The 27,450-nt window shown below is 46.5% G+C and overlaps 1 protein-coding gene across 2 annotated transcripts in view; it reads left to right on the forward strand.

The window, feature by feature from the left end:
• LOC129704437 (voltage-dependent L-type calcium channel subunit alpha-1D-like) overlaps nt 1-27,450 on the forward strand; it is a 346,238-nt gene that overhangs the window by 16,341 nt on the left and 302,447 nt on the right. The window contains exons 1-3 of one of the 2 annotated variants that reach the window (XM_055647504.1): nt 2,565-2,706; nt 3,416-3,728; nt 4,936-5,041. In XM_055647504.1, coding sequence (XP_055503479.1) covers nt 2,679-2,706; nt 3,416-3,728; nt 4,936-5,041 — 447 coding nt within the window. In that variant the 5' untranslated portion in view covers nt 2,565-2,678. Of the gene's footprint in view, nt 1-2,564; nt 2,707-3,415; nt 3,729-4,935; nt 5,042-27,450 lie in introns of those variants that run through there. The other variant, XM_055647505.1, reaches the window with a different exon arrangement.

The following is a 27,450-nucleotide window of genomic DNA, read 5'->3' on the forward strand; positions in this document are numbered from 1 at the left end:
AAATTAGTTAGTCATAAAATGATTTTAAAAGCCACATCTTAATTTTGTATAGTTATAGTCAGGATAAATCTACCGATGGAGAAGAACTTGTTTTAGTATAGAATTACATAAAATAACATTCTTAATAACCTCATAATATCACAAAGTACTTTACAAATAAGTAAATTACAACAATTACTTTGAAGTGTAAACACTATTGTAATGTTTTAGGAAATGCAACTGGCAAATTGTGAACAAAGTTCCAGAGGAAAAAAAAAAGAAAAATTGCCTGTCCAACATGTTATATGAGGAATAATAACACAGAGTAGAAATTGCATTGCGTCAGCACCCAGGGATAAATCTCAATCAACATTTGCATTGGGGTTCACTTACATTGATTGGTGATCTGTGGTCGCCCAATGTGTTGTCTCAGGTAGGTGGCTGGCCAAGCAGCATTAAATTCAAATGGCTGTGATGCTGGCAGCCTTCCCAGTTAAATTCCAGGAAAAGATAAGAACTTGAGCTGTGAGGGTAGGTAATCATGTGGATGTAGGCGATCATTCATCAATTAATATTTGCTAGGACTGGAAGGGCTGAACTAGAGGAAGGGGTTGGGCAGGCTAGGACTGTATTCCTCAGAAGCTGAAGGTCTTCTACAGTCTTTGACCCAGGGTAGGGGAATCAAAAACCAGAGGACAAAAAGACTTAAGATGAGAGGGGAAAGATTCAATAGGACTCTTGGGGGCGAATTTCACTCAGGGGAGTGGTGGATATATGGAACAAGCTACCTACCAGAGGAGGCAGTTGGGGTAAGTATAATAACGACATTTAAAAGACATTTGGACAAGGACATGGGTAGGAAAGATTCGGGTCAAATACAGGCAGGTGGAATTAGCAAAATGGGGAATCTTGGACGGCACGGAGGAATTGGATCTAAGGGCCTGTTTCTGTGCTGGGTAATTCTAAGTTCCAGACACCCAATTATATATTCAGAAGATTCTAAGTATTTTAGACAGCCCGTAGTGCATCAAAAATGGGTGCCATATATTTTACAATGAAATCACTACATGATAATTTGGTAGACAAAAGTGCTGGAGAAACTCAGCAGGGAGCGGCAGCATCTATGGAGCGAAGGAAATAGGCAACGTTTCGGGCCGAAACCGTTCTTCAGACTGAAGACATAATTTGGTATGTTTTATAAAATAGCACTCAAGACATTCTGTACCATTAAAGGTCAATATTTTCAAGCTGAGGCAAGAAAAAAAAGATCTTGTTGTGAAGTGCAGAAAAAATACTGGGTGTAGAGGTGGTCTGAATTGGCCTTCGCTGGCATAATAGCTAACAGGGAAAAATCCATTAGACTATATGCAGAGCAAGGTTTTTTTGTCTTTAAAAATACTTTTGGTTAGATATATGCAGGGAATGGAGTGATGTGGGTTATGTTCAGGCAGATAAAAGTATTGGTTTTGGCAATAGCAAGATGCTCAGGAATGACAATGTGGGCCGAAGGGCCTGTTCTTGTGTTATACAGTTCTATTAAATATTTAATCTTGAAATGGCATGGTGGGTTGGGGAGTATGATGATGGTCGCTGACATAATCCAAGTGGCGGGCAGACATGCGGCAGAGCACAGCTGGAAGTCAGAGCACTCTCGTCCCTGACGGCTCCAATTCATTCCACTGAAGGTTCCTTCACCTGAACTCCCAATTTCCTCAGGGATACGTTCTGTTTCTTTTGGTGAACCACGCAATAAGCCAAATCTACCGGAATGAATAGTTTCCTGCAGGGAGAGCGAGCAGTCAGGGCTGACTCCCGCCAATGCCCCAGGCTGCCCACAGTTGCTGGCATGCTCCCGCTGTCCTGGTCAATGCCGATGTCCGAGGCTCCGGCCACCCCGGACTCTCGGTGCTGTTGGGCCCGCAGTGTTGTCACCCCCCACCCCCAACCCCGGGGCTCAGTGACGCCGGACCCGATGGCGCTGCCGCCCCCTCCCGCCCGTCAACGACGACACCCCGCCCGCCCGCCCGCGCCTCGTGTACTGGTTCCCGCGCGCGCGTCGCCGGCTGTCCACTCCCCGCGCGCGCGCGCCCGCCCGCCCAACCGCCAACCCGCAGCTCGAGCCCCGCCCAGTCAGTGGGGGATAGCACGGGCAGGACGGGCCGAACTCCGGGGACAGGCGGACGGCTGGGCTCCGCGACACGGTGCCAGCGGGGAGCGGGGTGGGGTGGGGCCCGGGCGAGGGCAATGCCCGCGGGCGGGGTGAGGGAGGGGGTGGGGTTGGGTTCCGTGCCCGCGGGGAGCCGATGCTGGGCTGGGGCGGAGATGGAGGGAGGCTGGGGTTGGGCTGGGCTCCAGGACGCGGCGATGCCCACGGGGAACGGGCGGGGTTGGGATCCATGTCTGTGGGGAGCCGGCCGGCCGGCGGGCGGGGTGTGGGTTCCGGGACGCGGCGAGGACGGGCGGGCGGGGAGTGAACGGGGAGCCGGCGGGGGGGGAGGAAGGGAGGGAGGGAGGGAGCCGCTAGCGGGCGGGCGGGGGCAGCCATGCCATCAGTCAGCTGAAGCGCAGCCGCCGCCCGCATGTCGGCTGTCGAGCGCAGGGAGGAGAGGGAGCCGCCGACACTGAGCAGCATGGGGGTCGGGGGATGAAGAGCACCTCGCTTACCGTCGTTTTGTTGATGCAATACTAAGACGGCGAGGATGTATGAATTAAGGGAACCATACGAAGGTAAATACCCTGGGGATTTAATGATAACAGTCGCACAATCAGGGATGCTCGAGCTGTAATGACTGATGTTTTAATTAATACATCTGACAATAGCCGAGCATTTTTGTTTTGATTCACGAAACACCCTCGTTACAAAGGTGTGATTATTTTGCATTAATATAATTTGGCTGAACAACGTTGCAAGAGTTTGGTAATGGTATAATATCTGACAGTAAACAATATTTTGATTTTTATAACTTTAAATATATAGATTGAATAATTACAACGTAAAACATTGTGTTGACCGGGGAAAACTCTGGTTGTGGAAATTGCAGACTTCAGTTAAATGAAGTAAAATGCAACCACTGAAGCATGCAGTGTGCCAGTTAATGTGGCAGAAAGATACATACGCAATCCTCTCTTTAAATAAATACACTTAATGTTTGTTGCAGATTGAAAGAGTGCATGAAACCCGACTGAATTTGTCTGGCAGTGTATTTGCAGCCTAGTAATATGCCAGCTGTCGTGGTTATTATTGCAGTTTTTGATGTGTTTCATTAACCTGACATTTTTTACACACTGATGGTTTCTCCGTTGTTTTTTCTCATGATTAAAAAAAATGATTCATTATATAATTTAAGAATTTTAAGTCCACCCTATCTCTTGGACAGTTCGCGTTTTAAAGATAAAATGCCTTTTCATTTCTGATTATTCTTTTCAAAAATCACAGGAGTAAATTATGTCAGCAACAGACTCGCACTTCCTAGCGAGGGAGCAGGTCTCGAGTCAAACTCCCCAGCGACAAGACCGACAGCGTTATCCTGGCAGGCTGCGATTGAAGCGGCCAGGCAAGCGAAAGCTGCCGCAACCATGAACTCTACCACAGAATCCAGCAGCGCAGCAGCCCAAAGAAAACGGCAGCAATTCGCCAAGAGCAAGAAGCAGCAAGGCAGCACCGTGAATAGCAGGCCGGCTCGTGCCCTCTTCTGCTTAAATCTCAACAATCCCATTAGAAGGGCCTGCATTAGTATAGTAGAATGGAAGTATCCTTTTCATCTTCACAAGCACGCAAATGATGTGCACAAGGCTTCGCTATAACACCGTGAAATATTATTAGCTGCGTGTTTCAGTGTTTGATTGTGTTCCTGCAAGGTCATCGCAGTATTTGCATATTGCACGTAGAATACGAGCAAACATGGGATTTTATGCGCTCAATGATTGCAGAACCTCGGCAAACTACTTTCGAGGAATTCAACAAATCTCACAAGCCACGACAAATACTATAAAGCTTTGTCGAAAACGAGGAAATTCAATACAGATTGACTAAATCCAATAAAAATACCCGTATAATAACATATATTTGTGGTATTTCTGTAGGGCCTAGTTACACCTGCACAAGAAATACTTACACCGACCTATTTACTTGAAGGTGACTTTAAACATACCACTGATGTTGTATCACTAAATTTTGCATACATTTTCATTATAGATATGCCCAATTAATAACAAAATAAACGTTTTGACAAGCTTAATTCACATATATAATTAGCTAATACCCTATTTCCCAAAGTTGTAATGTATTGACTTCATGTATTAGTAGTCTGTCATTTAAAATTACTCTGCATTAAACAGTCAAATGCACTTGCAGGAGGGATAGTGGTGCTATACTTGAGTTGGTGTACTAACTGGAGGCTGGCAGAATAAACACTGCCTTCAAATCCCAATAAGGGAACTTTTGAATTTAAATTTGGTTAACCTGGCATTTAAAATAAAAGAACAGGTTGCCCTGGCAATGGTGACTGTGACACCACTGGGGGATTGTCTTGGGGAAATCTATCATCCTGACCTGATCTGACCCATATGTGACTGTACACCCACAGCAAACTCAATTGATTGCTGAATGTCAGGGCCCTTTTGGACGGATAATAAACACCCCCATAAGAAAAATAAATAAAATCTATATATATGCAGTTAAATAAAATGTAATTATCAGTTGACCATCAGAACTCTTTCAAAAGAAAGATCTTGAGTCCAGCATTTATTTTACTCTTCTGCTTTAATGATTGTGTTTAGTAGTACACAAATTTAAATGGACTGTAACATACTGTATTTTCAAAATAATGGTAAGGCTAATGGTGCTTGCTGATACTTTATAGCTACTTTTGGGATAGTTGGTATCGGCAGCAAATACATAATTTTAAAGAATAGTAGTTTTTTATTGAAAGATATATTCCTTAACCGGATATGCAGGCCATTTGATATCTTTATATTGATTGCTATTTTTGCCAACTGTGTGGCCTTAGCTGTTTACATACCTTTTCCAGAAGATGACTCAAATTCAACCAATCATGATCTGGTAAGTGTTGTCTAACTACTTCCGTCTACCTTTGTTAAATTGTTACTGAGAAGCAACACAAGGATCTCATTAATCTCATTCTTTAAAATAAGATTAATAACATTATCTAACATTCTTGAAATGGTGTTGCTACTTATCTTTTTGGAATTGAAGACTGATTTATAAATTTGAACTGTATATTTAGATGCACAAGTTAGCAACAAATGTTTAGGGTAAATGACTTTATTGACTTACTGAAAATTTGAGTGGTTTTTATATTGTGATTTTTCTGTGTACTGAAAAGGTTTTGTAAGTAAGAAGGACATGTAATATAAAGTTTAGCTGTTTGAACGGAATTGCAGATTTGTGCAATGAAGACTATTGATGCATATTGAATTCTTGCTGATGATGTCTATTTGCTGTTACTGTTTAATCTGTGTTTGGAATTGCAGTAAAATTATTGTGCTTCTGCTGAATAAGCTTTTGAGTTTGTTTATCCATTTCTTCCTGCACTTTTTTACGTACTCCTTTGAACTGGATATTATATTCAGATTGTTTTGCTGTAAACTGAAACATTAATTTCCATATTACTCACATCCAATGGATTCTTTAGCATACAAATTAATTAACCAGTCCTCTTTGTAGAAGTAAAATCAAGGTAGGTAATAGTGGAGTGTGTTTTAAACAGGTGCATTCCTTCTGGTGAAGGTTCTCCCACAGTGCTGTTGTAGAAGTTGCTCCAGGCTTTAGTCTGTGTCAAAGAATTGGAGATATAGTTCTAGGTGAGGTGGTGGGATTCCTGTACACCTGCTGTCCTTATCCTTCTTTATATTGAAGGCTGTGAATTTGAGAAGTGCTATCCAAATAGCTTAGGTAAGTAACTATAGCTAATGCATGATAATAGTGCAAGGAATCATTTTTAAGGGTGCTTGATGTGCCAATTAATCAGGTTACTTTTGACTGGAATTGAACATTGTACAATCATCACCAATATCCCTATTTTTGTCCTTATACTGGAGAAAGTTATATAAATGTTTGATAAATACATAAGGGGGAAAAGGGTAACTAAAAAGTGTGGGACCCCTCAGGAATCAAAGCAGCCACTTCTGTGTGGAGCCACAGGACTTGGGCAAGGTGCTAAGTATTTCTACTCTGTATTTACCAAGGAGAAAGACAGGAGGACGGAGGAACTTGGGGCAGTCAATTGAAATGTCTTGAGAACAGGTAGACAAATCTCCAAGGCTTGATCAGATATATCCGAGGACATTGTGGGAAACTAGAGAGGTAATTGCGGGAGCCCTGGTTGAAATTTATGAGTTGCCTGTAAATACAGGAGAGTTGCCAAAAGACTCCCTCTATTCAAGAAGGGCTGCAGGAAAAATGCTGGGAACTATAGCCCAGTGAGAACATCTGTAGTCGGAAAGTTACTAAAGAGTATTCTGAGGGATAGGATATACTGCCATTTAGATGGATAAGGGCTGATTTGGGAAAGTCAGCATTGTTTTGTATGTGGGAGGTCGTGTCTCACAAATCTGATTGAATTTTTTGAAGACGTGCCCATAAAGGTCGATGAGGGCAGAGCTGTAGATGTTGTATACATGGATTTCAGTAAGGCATATGACGAGGTTCCGCATGGTAAGCTGCTCTGGAAGGTTAGATCGCTTGGCATCCAAGGAGAGATAGCTGAATGGATAGAAAATTGGCTTCATGGAAGGAAGCAGAGGGTGATGGTGGAAGGTTGCTTCTTGGACTGGAGGCCTGTGACTAGTGGTGTGCCTCAGGGTTTGGTGCTGGGCCCATTACTGTTTGTCATCTATATCAATGATTTAGATGAGAACAAACATGGCAAGATGAGCAAGTTTGCTGATGATACAAAAGTTAGTGGTTTTGCAGATAATGAAGATGGTTGTGAAAAATTGCAGCAGGATCTTGATCAATTGGCCAGGTGAGCTGAGGAATGGTTGATGGCATTTAATACAGAGAGATGTGAGGTGTTGCATTTTGGGAAGTCTAACATGGGCAGGACCCACACAATGAATGGCAGGGCTCTGGGGAGTGTTGTAGAGCAGAGGGATTTAGAAGTGCAGGTGTATGATTTCTTGAAGGTCGAGTCACAGGTAGATAAGGCTAGATAAGGTCAAAAAGGCTTTTGGCACATTGGCCTTCATCAGTCAGAGTATTGAGTATATGTTGCAGTTGCACAATATGTTGGTGATGCCGCATTTAGAATATTGTGTTCAGTTCTGGGCACTATGTTATAAGAAATATGTTGTCAAGCTGGAAAGGGTGCAGAGAAGATTTAAATGGAGGATGCAGGATGTTGATGCCAGTGTCATGGTTATGGTGACACCATTAATGGATAAGTCATGGGACTCTCATAGCGGATGGTCACTGTCTGATACATGTTAACATGGGAGATTTTAAAGATGGCAATATCTTAGAAATGTTATGCACTGTTTAAATTGTACTCTCGTTTTCTAGTCCACTTTGCGCATAATTGACTTTAACTCTTGGGCGTGAGGATGTTACAATAAGTGCCTTGGAAGGCCGGGAATAACAAAAGGAAGGTCAATTGGCTAATTTTCTATGCATCTGATGGAAAATAGCTATCCAGCTGATAAAATGAGAATTGTTTGTACAAGAACCAGAAATACCAGCTCCTTCCTGTAAGATATATTGTCCGATAGGATGGAAGTGGCATTGCATTTGAAATGAATGATTTTCTCGTGATCTTCAGCCTCCTCTCTTTGCAAAGCTACAAACAATTATATGTAACTAATTTATTGCTGGCTTTCCTGTGATCTGGAATACAGAGCATTGATTTATTTGGGAAGCCGTAGAGGTTTGGGTGAGATAATAGCTCCGTTAGCAATGATTTTACCATGGTATAATTGCATTTTTAAACACAGAGACCATGGCATTGGGCATTTTTTTGACAGTCGGGATTGCACAGCAAGCAAGGTTCCACTTTCATTTTTCTTTTACTTTCCCAGGTCATCCTTCATTTCCTCAACAAGAAGTAGTATACAAACTTAAAGCACACGGCATTGGGGGTTCAGTATTGATGTGGATAGAGAACTGGCTGGCAAACAAGAAGCAAAGAGTAGGACTAAACGGGTCCTTTTCACAATGGCAGGCAGTGACTAGTGGGGTACCGCAAGGCTCAGTGCTGGGACCCCAGCTATTTACAATATATATTAATGATCTGGATGAGGGAATTGAAGGCAATATCTCCAAGTTTGCGGATGACACTAAGCTGGGGGGCAGTGTTAGCTGTGAGGAGGATGCTAGGAGACTGCAAGGTGACTTGGATTGGCTGGGTGAGTGGGAAAATGTTTGGCAGATGCAGTATAATGTGGATAAATGTGAGGTTATCCATTTTGGTGGCAAAAACGGGAAAGCAGACTATTATCTAAATGGTGGTCGATTGGGAAAGGGGGAGATGCAGCGAGACCTGGGTGTCATGGTACACCAGTCATTGAAGGTAGGCATGCAGGTGCAGCAGGCAGTAAAGAAAGCGAATGGTATGTTAGCTTTCATTGCAAAAGGATTTGAGTATAGGAGCAGGGAGGTTCTACTGCAGTTGTACAGGGCCTTGGTGAGACCATACCTGGAGTATTGTGTACAGTTTTGGTCTCCTAATTCTTGCTATACAGGGAGTACAGACAAGGTTCACCAAACTGATTCCTGGGATGGCAGGACTGTCTTATGAAGAAAGACTGGATAGACTTGGTTTATACTCTCTAGAATTTAGGAGATTGAGAGGGGATCTTATAGAAACTTACAAAATTCTTAAGGGGTTGGACAGGCTAGATGCAGGAAGATTGTTCCCGATGTTGGGGAAGTCCAGGACAAGGGGTCACAGCTTAAGGATAAGGGGGAAATCCTTTAGATGAGAAAAATATTTTTCACACAGGTGGTGAATCTTTGGAACTCTCTGCCACAGAAGGTAGTTGAGGCCAGTTCATTGGCTATATTTAAGAGGGAGTCAGATGTGGCCCTTGTGGCTAAAGGGATCAGGGGGTATGGAGAGAAGGTACGTACAGGATACTGAGTTGGATGATCAGCCATGATCATATTGAATGGCGGTGCAGGCTCGAAGGGCCGAATGGCCTACTCCTGCACCTAGATGAGAGATCCGAGATGAGAAGAACTTTTTTCGCACAGAGAGTGGTGAGTCTCTGGAACTCTCTGCCGCAGAGGGTAGTTGAGGCCAGTTCATTGGCTATATTTAAGAGGGAGTTAGATGTCGCCCTTGTGGCTAAGGGGATCAGGGGGTATGGAGAGAAGGCAGGTATGGGATACTGAGTTGGATGATCAGCCATGATCATATTGAATGGCGGTGCAGGCTCGAAGGGCAGAATGGCCTACTCCTGCCCCTAATTTCTATGTTTCTATGTAAGAAAAATGTTACTTTGAGCTAACTGTTGGGAGATTATGAGAATTGTTCAGAAAACTTCAGTTATATATATCATCCCAAATCTCATCTCAGATTTGTTGAAACAGATTGATCAGGCAGGCTGAGTTCTATATGGTACCATGCTGTACTAATCAGGTGCATTATAAGTTCAAAGGTTCTAGGAGCAGAATTAGGCCATTCAGCCCATCAAGTCTACACCACCATTCAACATGGCTGATCTATCTTTCCCTCTCAACCTCATTCTCTTGTCTTCCCCCCGTAACCCCCAACACCTTTACATTATGTGTTGATGCATCAAACTAAAAAGCCAGTCTGTGGTGATGTTCTTAAGCATTGGAATGAACATATATCATAACAAGTTCAGCAGTTTCAAAATACTCAAAGTGTGCAACTGGTAAAATGTTACGTATTAGGTCTGTTTGTAATAGGAATGTTTGCAAATATACTGAATAAGACCTCAGTAATTTACTTCTCAAAAGAAAATATGCAAGGGTCCAGACTATTTTATGACTTTGTAAATATTATTAAATCTATGACAATAGAAACGATGGTTACTTAGATGCTACACCTTTGTACTGTTTTAGAGTATGTTTCTGCAAGGGTAAAATACATTTCTGAGAAATATAGTTTGGTCAAATCTTAAACTTAAAACACTATATAAATATACCTGTTTATGATTTTCAAGTATTCACATAATTATGTTGTTCATTTGGTTAAATGTTGCAATTTCAAAAGCTTTCCATACAATACTAATATTTTGATGCAATGCACTATCATTTGTTACCTATCTCTCCTCTATTATACAAAAACTCTCCCCTTTGTTCTTAACATTCTAAATGTCTGTGTGAGCCAGGGTTATGTTGGCTTTCTTTTCATCTCCTTAATTTGTATCTTCTTCCAAACGCTTGCCCTTTCCATTTTCACACATGCTACTCACATTTACTCAGCCGACAGGATACATATCTTCCTGTCGTATTTCAATATATTTAACAATTTATTCACCTTTTAAAAGCAGCTTCAAAATATTAAAGTTTTCAACGTTCTAATTTTGAAGAAAAAAATGCCGTTCCTCTCTGCATCTGCCTCTCTGTCTGCCTCTCTGTCTGCCTCTCTGTCTGCCTCTCTGTCTGCCTGTCTGCCTCTCTGTCTGCCTCTCTGTCTGCCTCTCTGTCTGCCTCTCCGTCTGCCTCTCCGTCTGCCTCTCCGTCTGCCTCTCCGTCTGCCTCTCCGTCTGCCTCTCCGTCTGCCTCTCCGTCTGCCTCTCCGTCTGCCTCTCCCTCTGCCTCTCCCTCTGCCTCTCCCTCTCTCTCTCCCTCTGCCTCTCTCTCTCTGCCTCTCTCTCTCTCTGCCTCTCACTCTCTCTGCCTCCTCCCTTCGCTCCCTGCCTCCCGTTTCTCTCCTCTCTCTCTCTGCACCTCTCTCTCTGCCCCCCTCTTTCTCTCTGTCCCCCCTCTCTCTCTCTCTCTCTCTGCCCTCTCTACCTCCCCCTCCCTCTCTACCTCCCCCTCCCCCTCCCTCTCTCTCCCCCTCCCTCTCTAACCCCCCCCTCTCTAACCCCTCCCTCACTACCCCCCTCTACCCCCTCCCTTTCTACCCCCTCCCCCTCCCTCTCTACCCAGCCCCCTCCCCTTCCTACTGAATTAGGCCAAAACTGTACACGATCGCGCTATATTTGGACCACCTTACGCACCGTTGTCCTGTGGTGTGTTTTATCAAAGTTTTATCCAGATTGATGTTATATTTTACAAGTTATTCACATTTTTTACTTTACAAAATCCAGTTTGAGAAAGAATCACTTGAACTTGCAGTGGAAGTTAGCAGTTATGATGTCACAATGGGATCTAATTTACATAAACTGCCCATGAGCAGTGCTCCACCGACAATTACATCACAAGGGGATCTCATTTACATAAACTGCCCATCAACAGTGCCCACCCAGTGCAATGATAGATGTGTTACATTGTTGTAAGGAGAGGGGGAGGGGAGGGGAGGAGAAATGTTATTTAAATATTGTGTTTAATTGGGGAGTGCGATAGGGGAGAGGTGAGAAGTGGGGGAGCAGGGAGATAGTGGGAGAGGAGGGGTAGGGAAGGGAGAGGGGTTATGGAGGGAGGGAGTGTCTGTGGGTAGGGAGTGACTGAGGGTAGGGGAAAGGAGAGGGGGAAGAGATGAGAGGGAGTGGAGGAGAAGAGGGAGGGTGAGGAGGGAGAGAAGAGGGAGGGTGAGGAGGGAGAGAAGAAGGTGTGTTGGGGATGAGGGGATATGAGCCGTACCTAGGTGAGTGGTGGAATATTGCGTTGGGGGAACGGGTGAATGGCGGAAACGGGCTGTATTGGGGGAAACAGGTGAGTGTTGCAATATTGCATTGGGGGAACGGGGCCCAATGGGTCCCACTTGGTCTATAATTTTATAAATATCAAGTCATTTTGCAAATTGCATCAGTTGTGTTATGATTTGAGGTCATTATTATCAGAATTTCTTTTAGAGAGGGAATAAGGTATTTATTAAATAACAGCACGTGGATTGCAATATTCTAAATGTATGCTACTGTACCATTTAAATTTGCATTATAAAGTAATTGGTGTGAAAAATTAAGTCAATTAATTGAAGATTTTGAATTCAGTTGGAAGATTCTTGGTGCCTCGTCAAGTTCTATAAAGCACTAGACCAAGTGGTGAGGAAATATTATATAATAGAACCGCTTGGATAGTGACTTTTATATAAGCTAGATAATTTGCAAAAGAAAAGCTTAAGGTTTTCAGAAACATATATCTCCTAACAAAATAAAGTACAATGAAACATACACACAGGGAAAGATGAATCAAAACATAGAAACCTGAATCTGAACCTGCTTAGCTTAGTTTATTGCTTTGAGGCAATTATGACACTGGAGGAAATTGTATTTTTATGACTTTGTGTTGAAGAATGGATAGCTGAATAGGGGGCTCTTCTTAGACCAGAGGTCATCTGCTCGTTCTCTATGGCACATTCTTGAGCTGTGAGGGTTATGCTGAGTTTGAGAGAATTCAAGGCTGAGAGATAATAGACCCTGTAGTTAGCCTTGGCTATGTTAAATTATAATGAGATTTAGATAAGGGGTAGGATGTATATGAAGGGGAGTAGTTGCTTGGAGTGGAAGAGAATTAGATTGATGGATATGTTTATAGAAAGTCGAAGAAGAAGATATAATTCTGATGTAATGGTCTGAAGTTGTATCCTGGCACCAAACACCTATTAATTAAGTTGACAGATTTACGACCCATGTATGCTTGGGTTGGGAGGTGTGTGTGGGTTTTGAACTTAGAAACTGTAAATTTGGCAAACTAATATAATTAATGTTGTAAATACATAGGTAATAGTATTGTAAACTGTGTAAAATTGTAGTGAAACAATTTATGAAATGTATTGTCTTAGTAGGAATGTAAACATTAGACTTTGTTTAGATTTATAGAAATATCTTCTTGGCATGGAAAGTGTGTATGACTTGTGTGATCATTGCATTACATATGTATCTTATATTTTGAGGAGTGGTCATTGATAATTGAGCCTACTGGGGTTTTGCTGTGTTGAAATAAAATAATTCTAAGCAAAGTTATACCACAGGCAAACAAAGGTTGTGAGGCCAGGGAAGGGGGATCTTGTGACTGATGTTGTAAATCACCAGAAGGATTCAGATGATTGGTTACTAGCTTGTCATACCCTCTATATCTGAAATGTCTAATACCTATATAAATGCCATGAGTTCTATCAAAATTGCTCTTTGGACCCGCCCAAGAATCGATTTCAACAGCTACAAGCGTTTGAGTCAAGTTGACTTTAGAATGACAAAAGAACTCGGTTAACAGTGAGACCCGTTGCGGCGGGGGGTGGGGGGGGGGGAGGTGGCGTCAAACACACACTAACCACCCCCCACACATACACTAACCACAAGCACACGCACACACACACACACACACACACACACACACACACACACACACACACACACACACACACACACACCCCACCCCCCTTGATATATTAATATTATTCATTGGCTCCTCCATTGGAGGGGGCGAGAGGGGAGAGGGAGAGACACGAGCCGAGGCGCGAGTGATTGTCGACCAGAGGAGCGCCGGTTGGGCCGAAACAGTCGTCAGCTAAGATCTTTGGTTGGCAAGCTCTTGGGGAGGGGGGCGGCAGCTCGCGGGGTTGGGCGGCAGATCGCGGGGGGGGGGGGGGGGGCGGCAGGTCGCGGGGGGAGGGGGGGGCGGCAGGTCGCGGGGTTGGGCAGCAGGTCGTGGTGAGGGGGGGCGGCAGCTCTCGGGGGCATCTCGCGGGTGGGGGAGAGCGTCAGCTCGCAGCCGCGGGCGCTGCACTCAGAGCCATTGTGATGTCATTAGTCAAAGCCGCTGGGTTTTTATTTTCAAAGACATTTCAGATTCTTGAACATTTTTATTAATAACCAAAGAAATAATGCACAAAATGTTCAGGTAAGCCGATTTTTGACTCCAGGGGGTAAATCTCTACCGCAATACTTTTTTTCAGTTTGGATTTGTAATACAGTTCAGGAGTGGAATGTTCGCACCACTTCTTCAGGAAAATCAATTCATTACTTTGTAAGCACTTGTGCAAACCCTGCTGTTGCTGAATTGCTTTTTGATGACCTGCTCATGGCCCAAAGAATATTTTATTTTGAAAATGATTTTTAATGATTACAAACCTGGGAAAGATGGAATTCAAACAGGAAATGCTGTGAACACTCTGCAGATTGTGCATTATTGTGTCAAGAAAGAAAGTTTCAGGTCGATAGCTCTTCATCAGAACTGGATTAGTGAGAAAACAAGTGTAATTTAAGTTGCAGAGATGGGAGGGGTGGAGAGAAGTATATAGTAACATCTGACCTAAGTTGTTCTGGAGTTACAACATGCAGTTGAATGTGTTCACTTTGCAAATTTAAAGTTGGCTTTTGTAACAACAGTGGCTTTTTAAAAATCACATCAAATGTCTCCAATTTGACTGTCAAGTGATGTTAACTGACTCGCGTCTACTGCAGCTGGTGTTTCCTCAGTCTAGCTGCTGAGGGTGGGGAGGAAAGGGGTTTAAAGAGACAGTTTCTACTGAACTCTTTCTTGCCCCCCACCTCAACTAAAAATAATTAAGATAAAACAGTTAATTAAAACGTAAAAATACTGCTGGAGTTCTTTGAGGAAGTTAATAGCCGAAAGACGAAGGCTGTAGATGTTGTTTACCTAGATTTTCAGATGGCCTTCGACAAGGTGCCTTTCGTTAGGCTGCTAGGGATGATGAGAGCCCATGGTATTGAAGGGAAGATACTACCATGGATAGCGAGTTGGCTGGATGGCAGAAGGCAAACAGTTGCAATAAAAGGCGCTTTTTCAGGTTGGCTGCCAGTGAAAAGTGAAGTTCCGCATGGGTCGGTGATGGGGCCGCTTCTCTTCATGTTGTATATTAACGATTTGGACAAAGGGATTGAAGACTTTGTGGCCAAGTTTGCAGATGGTGAAGGGCTAAGATAGGTGAAGGGGTAGGCAGTGTAGAGTAAGCAAGGACTCTGCAGCAGGACTTGGATAGGTTAGGAGAGTGGGCAGAAAAGTCGCAGCTGAAATTTTGTATAGCAAAGTGTGGAATCATGCATTTTGGTAATAAGAATAAAGGCGTAGTTTATTTTCTAAATGGAGAGAGAATCCAGAAATTGGAGATGCAAAGTGATTTGGGAGTGCTGGTGCAGGTCTCCCATAAAAGTTAATTTGCAAGTTGAATCGGTAGTAAGGAATTGATATTGAGGGCGCCATATGATGGCAGCCTCTGCCTACAGTCTGTCTGTTTTTCCATCTTTATTTAAATTTTTAGTCTGTTTAAAAAGTATGTGTTGCAGTTTCCGAGTATTTTTACCGTTTCCCAGTCACTTCCTGGCGAGGATGCGACTATTCTCTGAGTCGTGTCCTCTGAGTCCCCCCCCCCCCCCCCCCCCCCCCCCCCCCCCCCCCCCCCCCCCCCCCCCCCCCCCCCCCCCCCCCCCCCCCCCCCCCCCCCCCCCCCCCCCCCCCCCCCCCCCCCCCCCCCCCCCCCGCGGCCTACCTACCAACTGGATTGGCACGACATTTCCTGCCGGAGACCGACCAGAGCCTCAGCTGTAGCGCAGCACCGGATTCACCGCGGAGTGGGCGATTCCTTACCTGGGTCGCCGTTTCAAGCTCCGGAGTGTTGGGCCTGCTGCTTCAACATCGCGGAGCTGTGGGTTGCGGAGCTCCCATCCGCGGGTGGCGCTGACTTCAACATCGCGGAGTCCTGGGATCCCTTTGCCGAGGGCCGCCAGCGTGAATCTCCACCCAGCTCGGCCTGTGGACTTAGGGAGTCACAGTCTCCGGTAAGAAGCGACCGATTTGGAAGTCCAAGTCGCTGAGGGTGTTCTTCCGTTTCGACGTCGGAGCTCCATCATCCCGGCGAGAGGGCCTGAACATCTGTAGGGGACTCGGGAGGCCCCGAACACGGGTGAACATCAAAGAACACCAAAGAGGAGGATTGAACCTTGGTGCCATCCCTCACATTGGGAAACTTTGATTCCGCTGTGCGGGGATGTTTATGTTAAAGACTATCGTGTTCTGTGTTCCTTTATTATTTGTATGACTGTATGGTGACCCCAAATTTCACTGTACCAATTGGAGCAAGTAACAATAAATGTCTCTTGGATCTTGAATATCAAGAGGACTGGAATTAAAAACAGAGATGTAATGCTGAGGCTCTATTAGGTGTTGGTCAGGCCTCATTTGGAGCATTGTGAGCAAATTTAGGTACCATACCTGAGGAAGGATGTGCTGACTCTGGAGAAGGTCCAGAGGAGGTTTACAAGAATGATTCCAGGAATGAGTGGGTTAGCATATGATGAGCGTTTGACAGCACTGAGCCTCTACTCGCTGGAGTTTAGAAGGTTGAGCGGGGACTTCATTGAAACTTACAGAATACTGAAAGGCATAGAGATAGTGGATGTGGAAAGAGTATTTCCACTGGTGGGAGAGTCTTGGACCAGAGGTCATAGCCTCAGAATTAAAAGGGGGCTCTTTTAAAAAGGTGTTGAGGAACTTCTTTAGTCAGAGGGTAGTTAATGTATGGATCTCATTGCTACAGAGGGCTGTAGAGGCCAAGTCAGTGGACATTTTTAAGGCAGAGATAGCCAAGTTCTTGATTAGAACGGGTGTCAAGGGTTATGGGGAGAAGGGAGGAAAATGGGATTCGGTGGCAGAGATCAGCCATGATTGAATGGTGGAGTAGACTTGATGGGCCAAATGGCCTAATTCTACTCCCTTAATGTGTAAAATCTGGAATTATATAATGGTGGATTATTAGCCTTATCAGCACACTTGCAATCATTTGCAAAGTGATATGATACAGTATATCAAATGGCATAGAAACATAGAAAATAGGTGCAGAAGTAGGCCATTCGGCCCTTCGAGCCTGCACCGCCATTCAATATGATCATGGCTGGTCATCCAACTCCGTATCCTCTACCTGCCTACTCTCCATACCCCCTGATCCCTTTAGACACAAGGGCCACATCTAACTCCCTCTTAAATATAGCCAATGAACTGGCCTCAACTACCTTCTGTGGCAGAGAGTTCCAGAGATTTACCACTCTGTGTGAAAAATGTTTTTCTCATCTCGTTCCTAAAGGATTTCCCCTTTATCCTTAAACTGTGACCCCTTGTTCTGGACTTCCTCAACATCGGGAACAATCTTCCTACATCTACACTGTGCAACCCCTTAAGAATTTTGTAAGTTTCTATAAGATCCCCCCTCAATCTACTAAATTCTAGCGAGTACAAGTCGAGTCTATCCAGTCTTTCTTCATATAGAAGCCCCGACATCCCAGGAATCAGTCTGGTGAACCTTCTCTGTACTCCCTCTAGTGCCAAGAATGTCTTTCCTCAGATTTGGAGACCAAAACTGTACACAATACTCCAGTTGTGGTCTCACCAATACCCTGTACAACTGCAGTAGAACCTCCCTGCTCCTATACTCAAATCCTTTTGCTATGAATGCTAACATACCATTCGCTTTCTTCACTGCCTGCTGCACCTGCATTCCTACTTTCAATGACTGGTGTACCATGACACCCAGGTCTCGTTGCATCTCCCCTTTTCCTAATCGGCCACCATTTAGATAATAGTCTACTTTCCTGTTTTTGCCACCAAAGTGGATAACCTCACATTTATCCACAATATACTGCATCTGCCATGCATTTGCCCACTCACCCAGCCTATTTAAGTCAGCTTGCAGCCTCCTAGCATCCTCCTCACAGCTAACATTGCCCCCCAGCTTTGTGTCATCCGCAAACTTGTAGATGTTGCATTCAATTCCCTCGTCCAAATCATTAATATATATTGTAAATAGCTGGGGTCCCAGAACTGAGCCTTGCGGTACACCACTAGTCACTGCCTGCCATTGTGAAAAGGACCCGTTTACTCCAACTCTTTGCTTCCTGTTTGCCAGCCAGTTCTCTATCCACATCAATACTGAACCCCCAATACCGTGTGCTTTAAGTTTGTATACTAATCTCTTATGTGGCATCTACTCTCCATCATTGTAAGTACTGGTGCACAGTTTAGGTTTCTATTGGATCACTTAGATGCAGAACTTTTACAATTCTAGTTTAGACATGGGATAATAACAACATTGAAAATTCATTTGAACAGATTCTTGGATAAGAAAGGTTTAGTGCGATATGGGCCTTGCATGGGCAGGTGGAACTAGTGTCGATGGTGCATTTTGGTCGGCATGGACGAGTTGGGCCGAAGGCCCTGTTTCAGTGCTTGTGACGCTATGACATCTGTGTGAGATTATAGATGGGAAAAGCATCAGGCTTTGTTTTGAATAGAATAAGGGACTTGAAAATTAGCTTTATCTGAAAAAATAGCTAATTTGAAATTTAACTAAAATATGTAGATAGATAGATATAGATAGATAGATATAATTTAATTGCCACACAACCAAGGTCAGTGGAATTTGGGTTGCCAGCAGCGGTACAGTAATAAAGAACACACAACCACAATAAAAATTTTACACAAACATCCACCACAGCATTCATCACTGTGGTGGAAGGCACAGAACTTGGCCAGTCCTCCTCCATTTTCCCCCGTGGTCTGGACCTCCACCCTCCACAGCCGTTGCTGCGGGCGTCCAGTTGGTAAGGGACAAAGTCAAAGTCAAGGTGAGTCCAGGATCGGTTCTTCCCAACCAGAGACCGCGGCTTCAGGCTGGTGTAGGCCGCAGGCCGGCGGTCAAAGTTTTAAAGTACCTGCCGTGCCGCAGCCGGAAGCACCGCAGTCTGCAGGGCCAGCGGTCGAAGCTCCCCTCCAGGGGAGATGGTAAGTCCATACCGCGCCCGCGGTAGAAGACGGCCACGGGCCGGCGGTGGAAGCTTCTTCTTCCCCCCGGGTCCCCCACGAGGGATCCCGGGCTGTAGACGCCGCACCAGCTGGAGTTCTGCAGACCGCTGCTTCAGGCTGCCGCGGGCCAGCGTAACGGAGCACTCCCCTCCGGCGAGTCCCAGCGAGGTCTCACCCGCTCCGCGCCGAGAGTCCACACTGCGCCCGCCGCTGAAGCACCGGGCGCGTCTCCGGGAAAGGCCGCCCGATCCTCGATGTTAGGCCACGGGGGAGGCGACCTGGAGAAAAGTTGCCTCTCCATGGAGGAGGCGGCTGAAACGGTTTCCCCCTCACCCCCCCACACCACCCCCCACACAAAACACACAAAGAAACATTAAAAACAGACTTTTAAACATACTAAAAAAATTTTAAAAAGTTGAAAAAAACGGACACGCTGCTGACAGGCTGCTGCCAGTGCAGCGCCCCCTACATCCCTACATATTATGTCCCTACATGTAGGTTAATATGTTGACATTGTGGCGGCTCCCAAGGGTCGTGCCATCATACTGTCGAACCACTCGGCACGGGAGTGGTTCAGTCCGGAGGCGGCCCTTAGCCAGAGGGTTTAAAGGCAGGGGTTTGGGTGCCATCTTTCTCTTGTTTGGTCTTCCCAACAACCGGGAGGAACATAATAAAAGGTGCCTCTCAAAACACTGGACTTCGTGCTTCCTTTTGAGACCCACGCACCACATTGGTGACCCCGACGCTCCATTTGCGTCATGATGGAGAGAAGAAAAAGCCCTACCTCCTCACAGGCCGGCCCGGCCCTGTCTCTGGACGCGGTCTTGGTGAAACTGCCCAACTTCTGGACCACCCGGCCGCTCATCTGGTTCCAGCAGGCTGAGGCTCAGTTCAACCTGCGGGGCATCACGGCCGATGCCACCTGCTTCTATTACCTGGTGGGGGCCCTCGACCAGGACACGGTTGAAGAGGTCACGGACTTCCTCGCAGCCCCCCCGGACACTGATAAATATCTCGTCCTTAAGGAGCTCCTGCTCCAGATTTATGGCCTAAGCAGGATGGAGCGGGCTGCTAGGATCCTGCATATGGAGGGCCTAGGCGACCGACGGCCATCTAGCCTTCTAAAGGAGATGGTGGCTCTACTGGATGGGCACACGCCGTGCCTGTTGTTCGAGTACACTTACCTGCATCTGCTGCCGGCCTACATTCGTCTGCAGCTCACAGACGCCTCTTTTACTCAGGGCCCTCGGGAGGCGCGCCAACGCGCTGTGGATGGCGCGCCCTGATGACGTCAGTGCGCTGGCCGTCAGCAGGCACGCCGATGAAGTCACCCTGGCAGCTCCCGATTTGCTCCGGTGGGGCGGGGGTGCTGTGGAAGGAGTGACAGCCCCCAGCGGTGTCCCGTACCCTACATCCAGGACTTCACCGCCCATTTGGCTGGGGCCACAATATTTTCAAAAGTGGATCTGGCACGGGGTTATAACCAGATCCCGGTTCATCCGGATGACGTACCCAAGACGGCGATCATCACGCCATTCGGCCTCAAGAACGCTGCGCAGGCCTAATGGTCGGGGTTTGTTGCGACCTCGATTTCGTGTTTGTGTACCTGGACGACATCCTGGTGGCCAGCCGCTCGCAGCAGGAGCACTGCGCCCACCTTCAGCAACTCTGTCAGCGGCTCAGCGAGCATGGTTTGGCCATCAACCTCGACAAGTGCCGTTTTGGTGTAACCGAGATTGACTTCCTTGGCCACCGCGTGACTGCGCAAGGCGTGGTTCCCCTGCCTGACAAGGTCGACGCCATCCGTCGGTTTCCCCGCCCACGCACGGTGCGTGGTCTGCAGGAGTTTGTCGGCTTGGTGGCGTTTTACCATCGTTTCGTGCCATCCGCGGCCCACATCATGCGGCCTCTGTATCAACTTCTGGCGGGTGGGCAGGACAAGAACGTTGAATGGACCCACGAGGCAGGGACAGCTTTTGACGGCGCGAAGGAGGCCCTTGCTCGGGCCGTACTGCTGGTGCACCAGCGGGAAGATGCCCCGACTGCTCTCATGGTGGACGCCTCGGAGTCGGCGGTTGGTGCTGTGCTGGAGCAACTGACGGGCGGAGGTTGGCGGCCCCTGGCCTTCTTCAGCCGGCACCTCAACCGTGCGCAGATGAAATACAGCGCGTTCGATCGCGAGCTCCTGGCTCTATACCTGGCAGTGCGCCATTTTCGCTGCTTCCTGGAGGGCCGCCCGTTCACCGCCTACACGGACCACAAGGCGCTCACTTTCGCCCTGGCGAAGGTTTCCGACCCCTGGTCCGCACGACAGCAGCGGCAATTGGCCTACATTTCCGAGTATACAACATCTATCCGCTACATCGAGGGGAAAGAGAACCGGGTGGCTGACGCATTGTCCCGCCCCGCTATCAACGCCGTGTTCGAGGTGGCGCCCGGAATTGACTATTCCGCTCTGGCAGAGGCACAGCTCACGGACGATGAGGTGCCCGCCTACCGGACTGCCATCTCCAGCCTCCGCCTTGAGGATCTCCCTCTCGGTCCTGGGAGAGTGACAATCCTGTGCGATGTGTTGTCCAGTCAGCCGCGCCCCATCGTCCCTGCCACCTGGCGCCGGAGGGTGTTCGAGGTGATCCACGGACTGGCTCACCCATCAATCCGGGCGACAACGGCACTAGTGACCGCTCGGTTCATGTGGCAAGGTCTGCGCAAGCAGGTTGGCCATTGGGCTCGCACCTGCATTCCGTGCCAGACGACAAAAATCCAGCGCCATGTCCGTGCGCCTCTCCAGGAGTTTGGTCTACCTCACCGGCGATTCGACCATCTCCACATAGACATTGTAGGGCCTCTCCCGCCGTTGGATTTCGCCATTCCGCTGGCCGATACTTCAACGGCTACGTGTGCTCGTGCGTTGTCCGCGCACTGGATTGCTCGCTTCGGGGTGCCGGCGCACATCTCCTCAGACCGGGGGCCACAGTTCACCTCCGAGCTGTGGTCAGCCATGGCTCGCTTGCTGGGGGTGCGGCTACACCACACCACGGCTTACCACCCGCAAGCTAACGGTCTGGTGGAGAGGTTCCACCGGCAGCTAAAGGCAGCACTGAAGGCACGACTCTCCGGCCCGGACTGGATGGACGAGTTGCCGTGGGTCATGCTGGGCATCCGGACTGCTCCCAAAGAGGACTTGGCCTCATCATCGGCGGAGCTCGTGTACGGGTCGCCACTCACGGTGCCCGGGGAGTTCGTGCCGTCGGCGCCGGGGCAGCAGGGAACGCCCTCATCCACCCTAAAGCGCCTTCGCGAGCGAGTTGGCAGGCTCGCACCCGTCCCGACGTCCCGCCATGGGACATTTCGCCCACACGTGCCATCAGCCCTCAGGGACTGCCCATACGTCTTCCTGCGCCGTGATGCCCACCGGACGCCACTCCAGAGGCCGTACGAGGGCCCGTTCCGGGTGCTGGAACACGGGCAGTCGACTTTTGTCCTGGACATGGGGGGGCCGGCCGGAGGCAGTGTCGATTGACCGTTTGAAGCCGGCACACCTGGACATCGTCCAGCTGGTGCTGGTTGCCCAACCTCGGCCTCGAGGGCGCCCCCCTTCACGGCTCCCTCCGCCTGTCACTCCACCTGTCCTCCCGCCGGTCCCTCGACCATTCCCTCGACCTGTCCCTCCACCTATGCCTCCGCAAGCCCCACGATCGGCTGACTTCCGCACGCGGACCGGCCGGGTCATGCGCCCGCCGGTGCGTTTCGTGCCTCTGGTTCTGGGGGGGGGGGTCCTGTGGCGGCTCCTAAGGGTCGTGCCATCATACTGTCGAACCCCTTGGCACGGGAGTGGTTCAGTCCTGAGGCGGCCCTTAGCCAGAGGGTTTAAAGGCAGGGGTTTGGGTGCCATCTTTCTCTTGTTTGGTCTTCCCTACAACCGGGAGGAATATAATAAAAGGTGCCTCTCAAAACACTGGACTTCGTGCTTCCTTTTGAGACCCACGCACCACAACATATTCCACTCCATAGAAGTCTTGAACCAACAAATGAAATGTTAAATCTTTGAAAAATTAAATCTGTACAATATTTAATCTTAATTAAGGTGCACAACACACGTTAGTGCAACTAACCTGCAGAAGAATCAAACATTTCAGTTGTGACAGGAAATACATGTACATTAAGAGTGGGTTTATTGGAGAATTGTGATGCTGCTCAGCCAGCAGAAGATATTTTATATGCTCCATTTTTTTAAATGTTATGGCCATTTAGTGAATCTTTGCTAAGAACATAGTGGAGAGAGCAGAATGCAGGTTTAAAGGTTTATTTCTGTTTTGTTGGAATAAAAAACTACAATAGCATGCATTATAAGACAGTTTTATACATTGAACCATTAAGGAACAGAATCTTGTTTATCAAACAAATTTTAGACAGAGTACAACAAGCTTTGGGCCAGATTTAGCTCGCCATTAATAGTTTGGTTTAGAACTTCAGGTAACCGTTGTCGATGGTTTAGTATGTGTTGGCCTTCCATGCACCTACTGCTAAATGTGGAAATTCAAGAAGATGGAGGTCAGATGCTGGCATACTTAAGCTGCTCCTCTTCCACTGTTTCATTGTTGATACTAGCACTGGAGCAAAAGGCAGGCTGAAGATAGCAGCTAGGTGCATTTCACATTAAGTGTATATCAAGGGGCTGGTTGGCCTCCTGTACATTGGAGAGCACCTGCACTCAGTCTGCAAAGGTAATCCTGAGCATCCAGTTGCATGACACTTTGTAAATCGCATTCCTTTTGAAACTGATCTATCAGTGGCCTCCTCCACTGCCACAGCAATGCCCAATATAAACTAGAGAAACAATGTCAGGGCTCTCACTTAACTTTTTTTCCCTGTTACCAGCCGAGCAACCTAGGCAGCTTTTTAGGTTGCCAGATGACAGTTTAGGTGGTCATTTAAGACGGCTTGCATGACGCCTGCGATAATGTGCTCGGACGAAGTGCATAGTTACCAGTCGGAATTATGCTCAATGAAGCATTCACATATTATTTCTGCTTCAAATAAAGTCTCAAACTAAACATATTCACCAATCAAGACATGATATATCCCACAATGACATGCAGCAACATTATAATACAGTATCTCAACTCTTTTTACGGGTGGCAATGAATGCAATTTCTATTATTTCTCTCCACTTCCAAACAAAAATGTGGTTGGATTATTCAGCGTATGATCAACCTGTGTCAATAAACCCTGGACCATGGTAACATATTTGCTTAACCATGCACACTACAGATTGATGCAAGCATGTTTTCTGTGAAGGACCGAAAATGATCATGACATGGCCATAGCATGGGTCATTTTTGCTATTGGTACATAAACAATCTCGCTTCCCACAAAATTTATCCACAACAAAATATACAGACTGGAAGGAAATTTCTAAAGGCATTTTATGATAATAGCTATTAAAACCGACTATACCCATCTGACAGGTCAAACATTACATTAACTGACAAGAGATGGCCAAAGGACATAACTGCAGCAAATGTTATTTTGGCAATATGTTTAAAGGTGTCAAAACGCCACATTACCGGACATTCATATTAGATGTATGTGTTGTGAATAGCAATGAAGATACCCAGTTTGTACGCACCAGATTAAAAAAATAGTTGATAAATGCTGTTTCCATCATTCCCACTTCAGAATTAACGATAAAATTTCAACTGAAATATCTCCTGACCAAATTGGTGATGTATATGACCGACTGTAGAAGTAAAACCTGGATAAATCCAACGTATAGTTGTGAAGGTAGACAACAGTTCTGGAGAAACTCAGTGGGTGCGGCAGCATCTATGGAGCAAAGGAAATAGGCAACGTTTCGGGCCGAAACCCTTCTTCAGACGTATAGTTGTGAATGTTGCTCATTAAATAACTACAGTACTGATACTCCATATTAAGAGCATGATTTGCATGGATTAAAACAAATAATAACATCGGGAATTAAAACACATTTTATTGCATTCTGTTATCAAACATAGTCATACTGCAGATAGTCGCTCTGAAGACATTTCCAGCACAGTAGGGTCTGGGGGGGGGGGTGTGTGAATCAGTGCTGGATGGATAGAGGGGGGGGGGGGGGGGGGGGGGGGGGGGGTTGAGAAGGCAATCGGTGTTGCAGGAAGGATGGATTGAGGCAGGGGAATTAGTGCGTGTTGGTTGGAGTAGGTAAAATTGTGAGGTGAGGTGCAGGTGCTTCAGATGGCGGAAGGGGGTCTCCCCCATCCTCTCTCCCTCCTCCCGGCCTTGCCGTGCGGGAGAGTTTGTTTTGAAAGCGGTTATGGCCGTTGGCGGAGTGGCACGCAGCGCCCGCTATGAGGGGGACAGGGTGCGGGAGGATGAGAAGGAGGTGGAGCCGCCATCGCCGACCCGAAATGTCACTTTTCCTTTTTTCCAGAGATGTTGCCTGACCCACTGAGTTACACCAGTTTTTTGTGTCTATCTTCGGTATAAACCAGTATCTGCAGTATCAGGCGGGACAAAATGACATGGCTTTTAGGTTGCCCGGCGGGACTTTAGGTGGCCACTGGCAACCAGGTAACTGTTAATTTCGAGACCTGAATGACTTGTTTCTGCCTGAACATTGAACTTTCCAACATCAGTAAAACTGCTCTCAATGTTTTTTTCATTATCCATAACTAATATCCATTCTTAGCTTGTATCTCTATAATGTCCACTTTAGAGTTAGTACTTGGGCTCCTTGTCACTTGATCGACCTTAACCAATCTCTATGCAGTCTTTTGTCCTACACTTTACTCCTTCCCCCAGCTCTGTTTTGCGAAATAGTAACCCATTCACTCTCTTCTCAGTTCTGAGGAAGAGATGAAGACCGGAAATAGCAATTGTTTTTTCTTTCCACAGATGTTGTTTGACTGGCTGAATTCTTCCAAAAATGTCTTCTTTAATTTGTTTTCCAGCATAATCTGGCCTGTTATTTACCTGTACCTGCCTTAATTATTTCTCCTCATCTTGTCGTCATCCCTTGTCTTTTTTCTCTCGGGTACATCTGCCGCGCACTGCTTCAGGAGGCAGTAAGACAATTGCAAGCCTCTGAGATATTGAGATATAGTTCTTGTTGAATACAGCTACAACACAAGACATCGCAGAAAATTGCCCAGCAATGCCTTGTTCAGAAAAGGCAGGACAAATCCAGTCTGGCTAATTATCACCAAATGAATCTACTGTTAATCAACAGCAAAGTGATGGAAGTTCTCGTCATCAACGCTATTAACTGCCACTCGCTCATCAACAATAATGGCTGCAGTGTGCTAGTCGCAGGTTATGTCAGTACCATTCAGTTCCAGACGTCACCGCAGCCTTGGTACAAACTTGGATCAAAGAGCCCAACTCTCAGGTGAGAGTGGCTATCTGAGTGTGTGGCAAAAGAGGGCCTTGGTAAAACTGAAGTCAAAGGGAAAACACGCCATGTTTGGAACCAAACCTTGCACAAAGGAAGGTGTTTATAATTTTGTTTATTTATTGTCACGTGTATAGAGACAAATGGAAAAGCTTGTTCTGCATGCAATAGAATCTCTTCTGGAATAGCACGCCGGAAGTCTCCATGTAAGAAATTAATGATCCCAATCCCAGGGAACAACTGCAAGAATTCTTCCATCTTTAGAAGTTTTGTCAATCATCTGCTTGCCATCAAAAGATTAGTGTGGGAATGTTTGCTGATGATGGCATAATGTTCATTTCCATTTTCCAATTGTTCCCAAATGAAGCAACTATGCCGCATGCAAGAAGAGTCAGACAACATTCGGGCATGGGCTGATGTGGGATGTAATTTCCTCTTGCAAAAGTGCCAGGCAATGACTTGTATCTTCTGTCTGACAGAAGAGTGAATGACCAGGTATTATGGTCACTGATTAAGTTAGCTTCCTTCCTAAGGCAGCATGAAGTACAAATGGAGTCATTTGAGGGGAGACTGATTTGACAATAGACAATAGATGCAGGAGTAGGCCATTCGGCCCTTCGAGCCAGCACCGCCATTCAATGTGACCATGGCTGATCATCCTCAATCAGTACCCCGTTCCTGCCTTCTCCCCATATCCCCTGACTCAGCTATTTTTAAGAGCCCTATCTAGCTCTTGAAAGCATCCAGACAACCTGCCTCCACCGCCCTCTGAGGCAGAGAATTCCACAGACTCACCACTCTGTGAGAAAAAGTGTTTCCTCGTCTCCGTTCTAAATGGCTTACTCCTTACTCTTAAACTGTGGGTCTTGGTTCTGGACTCCCCCAACATCGGGAACATGTTTCCTGCCTCCAGCGTGTCCAAAACCTTAACAATCTTATATGTTTCAATGAGGTACCCTCTCATCCTTCTAAACTCCAGAGTGTACAAGACCAGCTGCTCCATTCTCTCAGCATATGCCAGTCCTGCCATCCCGGGAAATTAACCTTATAAACCTACGCTTCACTCCCTCAATAGCAAGAATGTCCTTCCTCAAATTAGGGGACCAAAACTGCACACAATACTCCAGGTGTGGTCTCACTAGGGCTCTGTACAACTGCAGAAGGACCTCTTTGCTCCTATATTCGATTTCTCCTGTTATAAAGGTCAACGTGCCATTCGCTTTCTTCACTG

Source organism: Leucoraja erinacea, chromosome 16 (assembly GCF_028641065.1).
Source record: "Leucoraja erinacea ecotype New England chromosome 16, Leri_hhj_1, whole genome shotgun sequence".
NCBI classification, from domain to species: Eukaryota; Metazoa; Chordata; class Chondrichthyes; order Rajiformes; family Rajidae; genus Leucoraja; species Leucoraja erinaceus.